This window comes from Passer domesticus, chromosome Z (genome assembly GCF_036417665.1).
Source record: "Passer domesticus isolate bPasDom1 chromosome Z, bPasDom1.hap1, whole genome shotgun sequence".
Classification (NCBI taxonomy): Eukaryota; Metazoa; Chordata; class Aves; order Passeriformes; family Passeridae; genus Passer; species Passer domesticus.
In genome coordinates, this window is record NC_087512.1 from 35,455,147 (window position 1) to 35,468,334 (window position 13,188).

Sequence of the window (13,188 nt, forward strand, 5' to 3'; positions counted from 1 at the left end):
GTCTAGACAGGTCACATAAACACTCAAAGCATTTGGAAACTTAGTAAATTTCTTACAACAGTGTTTAAGCCCAGAGATGTATCTGTTGCTAAGAGCAAAGAATTTCTATCAATCTAGCAAGATGGTATACCTTAAAGCTGGATGAAACAATAGTCAGCTCTGTGGTGGATAGAAATGCCTTATGATTTCACAGAAGGGATAAAGTAATTTAAAAAAACCCATGGAACACGTTTTATTTGTTCTTGGTTTTAATCAGTTCTAAAATATATTCACACACAGAAGGTCTGAATTACTGACATGAAGGGAAAAACATACAATAAAAAGGTTGAAGGTTTTATTTACCTTTTTATATGTTTTCTCTTCATTTGGCTTTCCAGCAGTAACGTCTCCATTTTCAGTAACAGACGACATCTAATAACAGAAGCTTAAGTTACAAAGAAGGCATTTGCTTTACAAAAGTAATTGTTCAGAAAAATTATATAATTTATTATCCATTTTTGCTAAATTCAAACTTTTTAGAGATCAGTGATGTACCTAGGATATTCCTTGTATGTATTTTCCACACAGACTAAAAGGACAGCACTGGCCCAGGAATACGTGCAGCATACAACTGATTCTACATGACTCTGCTGCTTTTCCCCACAGCAGTATGCAGTGAACTCATGCTCCTCAGCCTATTACATGAGATGTTCCTGAAAGAGCAAAACTATGAAGCTTGTGAGCCAAATATTCAGTGGTGTGTCTCAGTAGTCTAAGGTCCTAGGCTTCATCAATATGCTGTATCTCCTTAAAGTAGTACGGGAATCATAGAACAACATGGAATTGCAGAATATTGGGAGTTGAAGGGACCCACAATGATCACTGAGTCCAATCCTTAAATGAATGGCCCATACAGGGATCGAAGCCACAGCCTTGGCATTATTAGCATCATGCTCGATTTGACATTGTATCTTATCAGAGCTGTAAAGCCATTCTAGACCAAGGATAAACCACTAAGAGATCACTTTGGTCAGACACCCTGACTTTGGCATCTGCCAAAGTAAACGAAACAAAAAGGCACAATGACATGGTTTAAAATATTTCTAGACTTTACCAATACTTTCTCAAGGGAATTATACTTACCCTTATGAACAACAGAACAGGTCATCTGGAGCTGAGAGTGAAGATCAAGCCATTCATTGGTAGTTGTAATGTTTTTCACAACCTATTATAAGAAATATTTGTCATAACTATGTCTTAACAAATTTCCATCTCACAGAATAGCTGTAGATTTCCTTTTATTATTATTCTTCAGCCCAAGCAAGCATTCAGCTACAAATGAGGCTTTTTAAGAATCATGTCAAATAACCTGGTTACTATACTTGGAACTTACTATACTTAAAACATATTATAACTTGGTTAATATACTTAGAAACTGGCAGTATTAAACAGGAGGGAATCAGTGCAGACTAATTCCTTTTTGCCCTAGATATTTTACCCCTGTGGCACAAGCAACTCTACAATAAAACATTTATGTAGAGCAGTATACATATATGCTCTGGAGTGTTGTGTAATTACATGTGTTATTAATCTTATAGCCTTATAATCTCCAAACACTTATTAAAAATAGCTGTGATGGTTTGGAAGACAGCACATTGAAAAGTTGCAGATTACAAATTAAAAAAAAAAAATCTAGTGACACCTTAAATGAGAAGACAATCTCACTTTTTCTTTAAGCAGTTCAAATAGCATCTTGTACATAAATAAAAATTGGTTTAAGAAAGTATTCTCAGGTCTCATTCACTGATTTTAATTTTCCATTAATCTAAAGAGTACATTACCAAGGAACCTTTTAATAAAAGGAGTCAAAATCAGTATATTCCTTTCCTTTAGAGAAGCACTTGAGACAAAAAAAAAAAAAAAAGAAAAGGAAAAGATGGGGGCACACAACAAATAGAAACTTGGAGGTTCTGAGAAGAAAACAATGCCTCCTTAGAAAAACACACTTCTTACGTTGCATACCAGTATCTTCCTCCTGCAGCTAACCGCATTCTTCATTGTAGCCTCCATGTAAGTAATGTGTGTTAATTAATAATTCCTTCATTTGGATGTGTATTAGCAGTCTGCTATACACTGAACTCCTATTTAAAGACAATGACTTCATTTTTATAGCTTTTTAAATTGTATGTAGTTACCTTACTCACCTGTGTTCACACATTTAATATTAATATTCACCCATGCTTACAACTCTATCAGTACACAAAGGCATCAAGAGCTTGTTAAGACAGTTTTTGTAGGAAATATCATTTTAATTACAAGTAGATGGCTTTTAAAATAACTGATCACTGGTTAAAACACCAATCCCCAGCCAAGCTGTTGTTGTCCACGTACCTCCCAAGACTATTGATACTATTGAATATGATGTTCCACTACGCACAAAACTTCCTAAATTACGAGCACACAGACTCAGCAAAAGCCAAACATAAATGCAGCACAGGAGCTTTCATTCAGTAAGTTAGCTGAAGAAAGCACCCATGCTAGACATGGGAGAAAAGCCTGGTTTTCCCCCAGCATAGACAGACAAATTATTCAAGAACACTTTCACTTATGTGAAAATATACTCCTGCAATGCTGACAACAATAGAAAACAGACAACAAGAGACCAAGTTCAATAACTACCAAGTGTAAAAACTCATACACCATAAAGAAGGTAAATTTTTTCTGTATGTGTCATTTAGAGTTCATTTCCTAAAGGCATTTAGAATAGAATTATTTTTGTTCCAATCTTCTGAGAAACAGAACACACTGCTCTATCTTAACTGTGGTAGTGTTAAACATCTTTTAAAATCTGTGCTGGGACAACCATCTCTTGTTCCATGCTAAAAGTGTTTTGCAAAGCAAGTATTACTTTGTGTATTTTCCTCCTGCCCTAGAGGCAGTAGCACACAGTGCCTTCTCTTATGCTTTATAATGCACAGAGCAACAGCTACTCTCTCAGTTCTGATGAGGTTTAACAGTTCAAAGCCAGGTCACAACTTATAGTCTTGGACACACTTCCAGGCTAAGCTACAACTATTTATTTTTTGTTACCATAGCAGGGGACTACTGTAACTAAAACTCTCAATCTCTGTATCTACCTGACAAAGGAAAAGCTCACAATAAAATAAGATGTGAGGTAGGGGCGGGTAGAGGAAGAAAACACTTCATTTCAGAAATATTGCAGCATGCTGACTTTCGATGGGATTAAGTTAATTTTCTTCACAGTAGCTACAGTGGGATTACATTTTAGACTTGTGCTGGAAAGAGTGCTGATACTTCAGGGATGTCTTCTAGTCTTGCATAGTGCTTATACAGCATCAAGGCCTTTTCTGCAGACTTGCTGCATCCTTCCGATGCCTGGGCTGGAATGCACAAGGAGCTGGGAAAGGAAATCAGCCAGGACAGATGAACCCAGCAGACCAAAGGGATATTCCAGACCATATGGCATCATGCTCAGCATATACAGCTGAGAGAAGGAGGAAGGGAGGATGGTCAAAGTGACTGTATTTTCCTTCCCAAGTCACCATTAGATTTTATGGGGCCCTGCTTTCCTGGGAATGGCTGAACACCTTCCTGTCCATGGGAAATGGTGAAAGAATTCCTTATTTAGCTTTGCTTGTATGCACAGCCTTTGATTTACCTATTTGGAGATAAACCGTCTTTATTTCTACCCCTGAGTTTTCTCGCTTTTACCCTCTTGATTCTTTCCCTGATTCCATCAGGGGGTAGTGAGTGATCCAGTGTGTGGGGCTCAGTGGCTGTCTGGGCTTAAACTGTGAGTGAAAGATGGCTATAAAGATCGCAACTTCAGCTTCTTAGATGCTATCCTACCTGATAACAAAGAAAGAGAAACATTAAAGTACAGAGGGAATTGAAAGAGTTTTTTTTTCCTAAATACTCTTGAAGGGTCAACATTTTGGTCACAAATCTTACGTTCAATGAAAACTACTGTCTTCATGAAACACAAGATTACAGTCTTCATTTCCAGCCTTCTGTTCAAAGTCCTAAATGCAGACTTGAAAAAAAAATCTATTCAATGTATGCTTCAGGAAAAAAAAAAAGTTTCACAGTTTAGTTTCTCACACTATAATCATAGAACCACATGCTTCTTAACTAACACAAACTGCAATTTCCATCACTCTGGGGGAAAAGTGCCATATGCATTTTCCTCTAGAGCTACAGGGACACCTTTTTTCTTTCTCTGATCAGCCAGAAGCCCACAATGTCAACACTACGCTGCCCACCACATAGCTGGCATTTTGGAACAGAGATGACAGACAGCAAATGTGAGTTTCCTACCCAGCTTTGATTTCTTGTTCTTGAATTTTTAATTCCATGTTCCTTATATAGTCAAAATTTATCTTTTACTAACTGCATAAGGTATTCATTTTTCCAGATAATAAATAACCAGCTGTTTTTACACAACCTCAGTTGCAAGTTAACTTTAGAACTTCCAACAACTTCAGTGAAAGCCAACCTGCATGAAAAATGCTATTGCTAGATTCCTACAGGCCTATGTATTAGCTCATTCAACCAAAAATCAGACCTACTTTTTTTCCATTACCATGAAAACGTTTTGGGTTTTTCTGGCAAATGTATTTCTTAATACATTTAGACCACTTTCTTAAACAAAGAATTTTTTTAAAGCATTAATAAAACATGTTGTTGAGGAATCATACACTCCAAATAAAAGCCATGTAACTTTTCATTACATGTAATTACATGTTCTTGTTCTGAATGTTAGTTAAAATTTAAATATTCTTCATAGCTTTTTTACAGACATATCCCTGGGTGTGCTGCTGTCAGGCTTCTGCAGTGAGTTAGAAACCTCACACAAAAGAAAACATATTTATAACTTCTCACAGGTGTAATCTTTAATTTCAAATATGAGTAGTAAAAAAAAAAAGATGAAACAAGATTAAATGAAACTTTAAATTTTCCATTAGGCAGAGGGAGAATACTAGATATTAAAGAATTCAATAAACAATTGAATAATTGAATAAACAATTAAACATACATATGTTTAATATTAATAATATACAAGTAAAATAGATGGTACAGTGCAGATTTTTCAGTCTGAAACATCTAAATGCATTTTCAGAAACACTTTGGGTTGGGTTTTTTTTTTTGGCAAGTGAATGCATTGGGATGGAATACACAATTTTTGACTCAATCCAGCAATTTCATTCTCATAGTTCTGTGGATTTCAATTACCTATTTAACTGTTCTTAATCCTTTAATAGTTCTCTTTTTCCAGGAGGACACTAAATTCTCAGAATGTGGCAGCTGACTTCGCAGAAATGCACAAAGACTCTTACATTAAATTCATACCAATGATACTAACTCAGAACCAGACAAAAAAAAAGATCATCAGAACAGTAATTCTATCTGTCCTAAGTAACAGTGGGAGTTCACCACCAAGACTGCATTCTTTCTTGATCACAGCAACTTGTCAGTACAACATGTAAGGATGCTGACAAGAATTTCTAGTCCTACAAACAGCATTTATAGTGAAGTCCATTAAAAGGAATCATCAGGTCAAATTCCTTTGTAGCTCCTGTCTCCCCTGTTACTACTTTGAAGCAGCAGCTTCTAAGACAACTAAGAAAAGCATACTCATTCCATTACTGCAAAAGTCTTACTGGTGAGATTTGTTCAGACATATTTTCCTTATGGAAGCTGTGAGAGTAGCTTTTAAAGTCAGTTCTTCAACTCACTAAAAGGACTTGCAGATCTCTTAAGACAGCATTCCTCCACCAAACCACACTGGGGACAGTCATACACTGCAGTTCTAGTGTGAAGCTGGAGACCTTTGTTACACAAAATTTTGCCAGAACAGGCAAGTCTTCTAAGCCAAAAATGCTGTACAGTGGAAGAAATCCATGAATACATATTCATTGATTAAAAGCTACTCTTTTCCTACTTATTCTCTTGTGTTTCCCCTACCCATAGCTCAGGTACCCAAAAACCATTCATGGTATCCTTGGAGCTACCTGAAGGCAGCTCCAAGATCAAAAGGCACTGTTAAAGCTAACTCCCCTATTTCTTTGAAATTATAAAGATTTGAGTTCATACCTTCTTAGGCACTGAACAAACTTTGCTTGCAGATGATGTATTTATAAAGTTTCCCTCCTGTCTGGATTCTCTGCCAACTAATACAATATGCACAACCGCACTGGATTTCCAAATTGGATCTCATTTTATCTTATTATTCCATGAAACCTGGTACTCTGAACCACTGGCACTCTGAACCACTGGCACTCTGAACCACTGTCAAATTTAGTTCAGTTTGACTGACCTAAACTTAGGTCAGTCAAAACTGTCTATCATTTTTCCCTAGCCTCTCCAGCAGAATTTGAACAGTAGGATTATTTATCAGATTATTTGTAAATTAAGAGGTTTGGGACACAAAAAAATCTTCTGAGACACAGAAAAATTGTTTCCATACAAAATCCATGCAAAGCACTATTTTCAGAAGGCTGAAGAGGCAAATGACTTAGCTTTAGGTGAATAGTAGGACTTCTATTGGTTTTATTACATTTTAGCTCCTTAAAGAAACTTTTCTCCATGCTTTAAAAACAATGCCTACTATAATTTTCATGGTTTAATTGCCTTCCTTCTGAGTTTATCAGACAATGAAGAGTGGTGTTTAGAAACCTGCAAGCACTACTAGGCAGAGTGCCAATACACAGATCTAAAGAACTGAAAGGAAGCATAATTTAATGCAGAGCGGTAAAAGGAACAACACATCAAAGATCCAACAGCTTTCTCAACAGTCATCACAAGTTAACTCCCTCTCCAAAAACCTTATGTCTTTTAATGTCACAGAACATTTTTTATACGTGTTATGAGTGCTCAGGCAGTTACACAGCCTCCAAATAAAAATTGAAGTAATGTATGTAGCCACTCGTTACAAGAAAAAAAATATACACACAATTCAGCTATTTTTTTGATAATATACCAAACGCCAGTTTGTGGAATAGATTCACTTTGTACCAGAAGGACATGTAGATATCTAAGATCAAATCTGTATGCTCCCATACCTGAAACATCTGAGGTGTAAAAGATAACGTACATATTTTTAAGTTGATGTATCCTGATAATGAAGTAAATGTTTACATGTTGCAATGGACTCAACAACCATCATTTAAAAGTCATTAAAAGCTTCAAATCTAAAAAAATTTGGATTTTCAGTCTGAGAGCATTTAATCCACCCAATCCCTATAATACCTGTCAGCCTAATAAACCTCTACTGTCAACTGCTGTGACTTCCACTCTTCGCAGAAGTACTGAAAGATCTCTTATTTCTATTACTGCAAAAGTAGAGCAAACTTTTTACTGCATCATAAACACCATTCATTTATGACACTAAAAAAGTAATTCAAAAAATCTATCTTTTCTGTCTATCTGACAGAAAAAAAAAGAAATGTCATATGAATTTAAAGAAGAAGGAGGGAAAAACTAAAGAAATACCCCAATTAGGTGTGAAACACTGTGAAGATCTCCTAACCCACAACTAATTATGGAGGTTTTAAGCATGACTTAAAGTAAAATCTTCTGTGTAAAATCTGTGACAGTACTTGTGAAAACTGGAAAATGCTGTTCTTGCTAATTAATGCTATAATGAACAATTTCAGAGTGAAGAGCTAAAAAAAGCAGATCAGAAACTATGGAGTCTGTGATGCCTAACAAGAAAAGCCAACCAAACGGGGGGGGGGGGGAAAGCCCTGATTAGTCTACCTATCTGATTTGTTTTTTATTTTGCCTCAAAAATAATAAGATGAAAATCAGAAGTAGTACACAAATGATTAAATTCACAAATAAAGTAAAAGGGAAAAAAAAATCTCATCTTTCTCCTGGTCTTTGTAATATCATCAGGCCAGCAAAAATGCTACAGTGAAAGCAGCAAGCAAAAACAAACACAAAACTGCCATTTAGACTGCTCATCTACTCTAAGTCATGTCAGCTGTTCACACCACCTTTATTTACCTAGCTTTAATAACACACATTAGTTTCAGTGCCCTGACAGATCTTTTAGTCTCTCAGCAACTAATCTGAGCACAATGCTAAGATTCTGATACTGTTTGATTTCTACAGTTGCCCTCCCCTCCTTCTTCCCCCCAGTTTCAGGAATACAGCACAGTACTTGGATTTCTTTTAAAAATGTCATAATAGGACTGGTATTTTTTTCTTAGTTTGCTGGCTGGATTTGAAAAGTTTATCATACTATTCATACTAAAAAAACCAATATTCATATTGTAATGCTTTGATTTACTGCGAAAAATGTCAGATCATCTATCTTCCTCCTTTAACTTTCAGATAGGAAAAAAAATTAAAATGTGGAACTTCAGAAAATACCACTTCCATCAAAGCCTACAAATACTCAGAACACATCTGATTACCCAGAACCTACAAGACTCCCTTCCTCTTCCATTTAAAGTGGTAGTCCTTATGCACTAACCAGTTCTTCAAGTTGAAATGCACTACCATTGTAATATCCAGGGTTGCAGGAACAGCATCGCAAACTATAGCTACAAATCATATCCTTAGTTTCAAAAATAATCTGCTGTGATTCCTTCAGATGGAAACTTTTTTACAACAATGCAAATAAAACTGAAAATTCACTGAAGGAGCCAAAGTGTAGAAGTCCTTGGAAATACAGCATACTGTCCTCATTCAACAAAGCACACAGATTTTAATCTGTAACTTCTGTATTTTGTGGATTCTGCATGGAAGAGGTGGGCTGGGTTTTGTTCCTCCTCCAGGAATTTCCAAATTCAAGGCTTCATTCTGAGGGCCTTAAATCTATCTCACTCCTCTATCCCCTATTAGCCTACTTAACATTTTAAACATGTCAAATATTGTGTCTTCTGCTTTCCCCAGAAGCACCTGAGGATCTCTTACGTCTTGCCAAACACCATCTGTAAAAGCAGAGCAAACTTTCTACTGTGTAATAGATGGTGTTGATGTCTTAATAACCATGGGACTTTTCCAAATCAGTGAGCTCAGATCAGCAATCAGAAAGAACAAACATTTGATCTCTGACATAACTGACGTCAAATTGTGTATCTTGCAGAAACGGTTAACAGGCCCTCCTTTCACAAAGTGAAATGCCCCCATTTACTTCTCATTATTTAGTAACAGTCTGAAAGCATACAAAGCAGAAAGGCATATTTGGACATAGCCAAAGAAGACTTCCCAATTGCTACTTATGTTTTCACTATTCTGATTTCACGTGCACTTTTACAATAATAGCACAATAACAGCACATTTTAGAAGACTAGCAAGCTTTCTATAAAGCCATCTGGAATTACAAATTAATAAAAGTGTCAAGATAGGGTTTTCTTTGAAAAAACTGAAAGAAGGAAACATCTGCATGCTATATACAACAGTAAGCAATATAAGTTAGGTAGTATCACAGTGAAGGGCACAGGTAGAAGACTTGGCAGAGCCCAGAATCAGAGTTCTGCTCCTTTACTTTGGAACTTTGATATGGCAATGGCCTACTGTTACTAACACATATCAGACACTGCACTTTGAGATAAAACCACCACGTAATGCATGCTGTCCAATAAAATACTGCTACGCACTGAGACAAATGGTTGATAAGGAAAAAGGCACAAGGAGAGGGAAAATTCTTCTACATTTGTCTCTAATGGTACATGAGAAATAGAGTGACAGGGATCATGCAACACTGTGATTATGATTTCTTGAAAGGAAAGCACAGCAAGCTGCTTCACTCATAGAAGCAGCAGGTAAGATTCATGGGGAATGAAATCTCATGTATGGCAAAAAGAAGATCAGTGAAGGTGTGCATTTCTAAAGGAATGATACAGGGATGCAAATAATCCCACCTTGCTGGGTGAGGAATAGATATAAAAGAGTAATTTGCTCAGCCCAGAAGCTTTAGTAATTTGAAACTCCAGAAATAGTCATTTGAGAAAAGAAAAACAGGTCAAATGGACTTGGAGAAGATTAAGTATAAAAAGAATAGACTGAACAAGCAAGATAAAAAGCAGAAAAGCAAAGGACAAGTTACTTTGATAAGAAATACATTCATAATAAGAACTCTTCAAAAGGAGGTCAACCACACTTAAAACTGCTATGCAAACATAACTTTACAACACAGGCACAAATAAAAAATGGTAATAAGAATTCTTTGCTCTAAAGAACATTGAGAGTTTTGGGTGGACAACACAAAAAAGCTGTGGTTAAAATAATTTGCATGCACTGAAACAGATGGCATAATTTGTGCATCAGTTCCACACAGGTAACTCATAAATTATGAGTTACACTGCTGGGAATTGTTTAGGCCATTTTCATATCAGCATGCAATTATTCACAACAAAGTTTGCAGAAAGATATGTCATGGAAACACTGAACTCAATGCATGACTGGATTATTACGATCTTCAAGTTCTCTGTAGTTTCTTCCCCAGGTCCTCTGAGTATAACTTTTGTGCATATAGCTGTTAATGAATTAACATTGAATTAACAATGAATTAAGTTAAACTGTTCAGCAGTAACATTATCTAATAAATTCAAGTATTTTAAAATCCCCTTTTTGTCTCCAGCTGAGTGCCATTCCATACAGCTGCAAACAGACAGCTGAAGAGTAGAAGAGATTACCCTGGATGATGTGACAGATAATATTTGAGATCCTTTTGATAGATTAGACAACTTTTAGAAAGTAGTTGATAATGTCTTGAAGGAAGAAAAAGATCTGGTTACTGCCACGACTCCTCCGGGTTTCCATTGAATCACTATGTATCACTCAGACTGGATATCTGCAACAATTTCAGCTGGTCCAGGCTGATGCTGCTGTGGTCCTGCCTTTCAAGCATGTGTTGGATAGCATCATTATTATGCACCAGTGCTACTCCTGCCCAGGAGAACTCACTTAGACAATTAAACTAACAAAAAAAGTAACCTACCAAAGAATAGCAACCGTAATGGAACTCCTTATAACAGCTTTGTTATGGTCACCCCTAAGATAAAAAAGAAACTTGGGAGGGAATGAAGAAGGTAATGAATACTGTTAGACCCTTGATCCACAATGGAGGGGAGACCAATTGACCCAGCTGTTTCAATCACCCATATAATTTTGTATTACCTCAGATTCACCAGTCCACTAGTGATAATACCAGGAAACAAGACTGAGAAACAGATGGAAAGAAGGATTAGCAGCAGAGCTGGATGGGCCAGGCAACAGCACCTGAACTGTTCAACATTAGCTTGAGAGAAAATGGAAATGCATGGCTAAGGTGAGGTTCCCAAATGTATATTCATACAGCAACTTGTTTTTCAGGTGCCTAGCTTGTACGAAAAATAAGGTCACCAAAGAAAGGGTATAGACAAATGATCTAAGTACCAAATTCAAAAGTTGTGTACAAATTCAAGATGAGAGATACTCTAAGTTACCCTAATGAGTAAGAAAATCTATTGCAACCAATTAATCTCTCACATACTCTTTTCCTTCAGGAAAGCTAAAACTGCAATTAGTAGATGCTTCCCTTGGACCCCTACAACTTAACTTTGGTTGGCATTTAATAGAAAGCTTACTTTACTCTTGAAAAGGACTTGAAAAAAACGTCCTGTACCAGCCTCAGCAGAAAACAAATCCTACATCACCAGAGATCCTTTGATTAAGAGCTCTCAGTTTCCTATAGAGCAGAAGTTCCTCAGATATATTTCTGAAATCACTCAAAAAGCTATATAAAAGAAAAGTATTAATCCCATTTTATGAAATGCCCTATAAAGGACAAAAGCTCGAGGCTTCTTGGTTTAAAGGAGCTCTCTAACACATTTCTTTTTAAACCACAGAGAAAGTTTCAAGGGAGAAAAGAACTATTTCAGAAGCTACATAGGATGAAAAAAAACCTCAAAAAACATGACTAATACAATAACATGAATTTCTGAAACCAATTCATTAAAAAACTGCTCAGCATGTAAGGAAATAGTGATATTTGTCAGAGCTCCTGTCATCAAACCAGGACAGATATTTTGCAGCCACTACAGTAGAACTGCAATGTGGGAACCAAAAGATCTGTCACAATATTTGTAAAATTATTCCATTCTCTGACTGGAATGTGGCTGCTTAAATGTAAAGGTTACTACTGCCCTTATAAGGGATCATATATTTCTGTCCATGCCAAGATGATTTTTTGCCTTTTCTTTTGTATACCTTTTCTATAACTTTCATGTATCCTCAGTACTCTTAGCATGCATATTTATAATTCCTTAAGTCTGATAACTTAGTGTATTCCTAGTATTCTGTTAGGCCAGGAGACTAAACTTCCTAAAGGCCTCATGGCAGGAGGCCAGAAAACCCTACACTATCTTGAGAAAACAATGTCCTCTCTAGAATATATCTGTAAACCAGAAATTTGGCCCATCCACGGGGGAATTCCATGCATGGGGGAATTCCATGCCATTCATCCAGGCCTCCCCTTGGGATGTCCTTGTTAGATATGCTGATTTGTAAAGTCTATAAATTGTACACGTGATCTGCTGTGTGCGCATTGCGGCGCATCCCACCTTGGTGAAGTGGTGCACCAATAAGGATCCTTCTTAAAATACTAATGTAAAAACCCCTCATCCTTTAACTATGTCTGGCTCTTAAATTTTTAACACCAGGAAAAGGCATCATTGTTCTCCAAGCCATGTCTTGGATGAACAGATCAGAATGGGCGAGTGCCTACTATTTTTCCCAACAGTATGCTTTGGCACTCAGCTGAATGACAAGCATATCTGCACTGTAACATACAAATACAAACCACATCAACACACACATCTACCCTACTAACATTAAGTAACATGAGGTATATCATGGTAAGAAACTTGCACAGCTGTTTTAAGGCATGGACACAGTCACAGAATTTTTAAATGGCATTACAAATGTTTTCAAATAAACCTTTTAAAGTAGTTATTTCCAGCCAAATGACATAAACAAATTGTCTCCAACGGTCTTTCACTTGCCAAACCAAATTGAAAAACCTGTCCCTGAACAGTTTTGGCAGCAAGAAAGTAAGATGAAGTCATTACTAGATGTTTTTGCCAGTTCTGAAACACTCTATTATTCTTCAGATGTTGTTTATACTCCACATATAGTTGCACCACTTTAAACATTTTTGTATTTAAAAAATGCAAGTTAACAAACTATATAGAAGCA

At 36.4% G+C, this 13,188-nt stretch overlaps 1 protein-coding gene across 5 annotated transcripts in view; it reads right to left on the reverse strand.

Moving 5' to 3' along the window:
* The window catches only part of PIP5K1B (phosphatidylinositol-4-phosphate 5-kinase type 1 beta), a 97,563-nt gene that overhangs the window by 60,111 nt on the left and 24,264 nt on the right, over window positions 1–13,188 (reverse strand). For all 5 annotated transcript variants that reach the window (XM_064404038.1, XM_064404040.1, XM_064404041.1 and 2 more), the window contains 2 exons: window positions 1,123–1,204; window positions 343–411 (listed from right to left, as the gene is read on the reverse strand). In XM_064404038.1, the coding sequence (XP_064260108.1) occupies window positions 343–411 (69 nt within the window). In that variant the 5' untranslated portion in view covers window positions 1,123–1,204. The remainder of the gene's footprint in view (window positions 1–342; window positions 412–1,122; window positions 1,205–13,188) is intronic.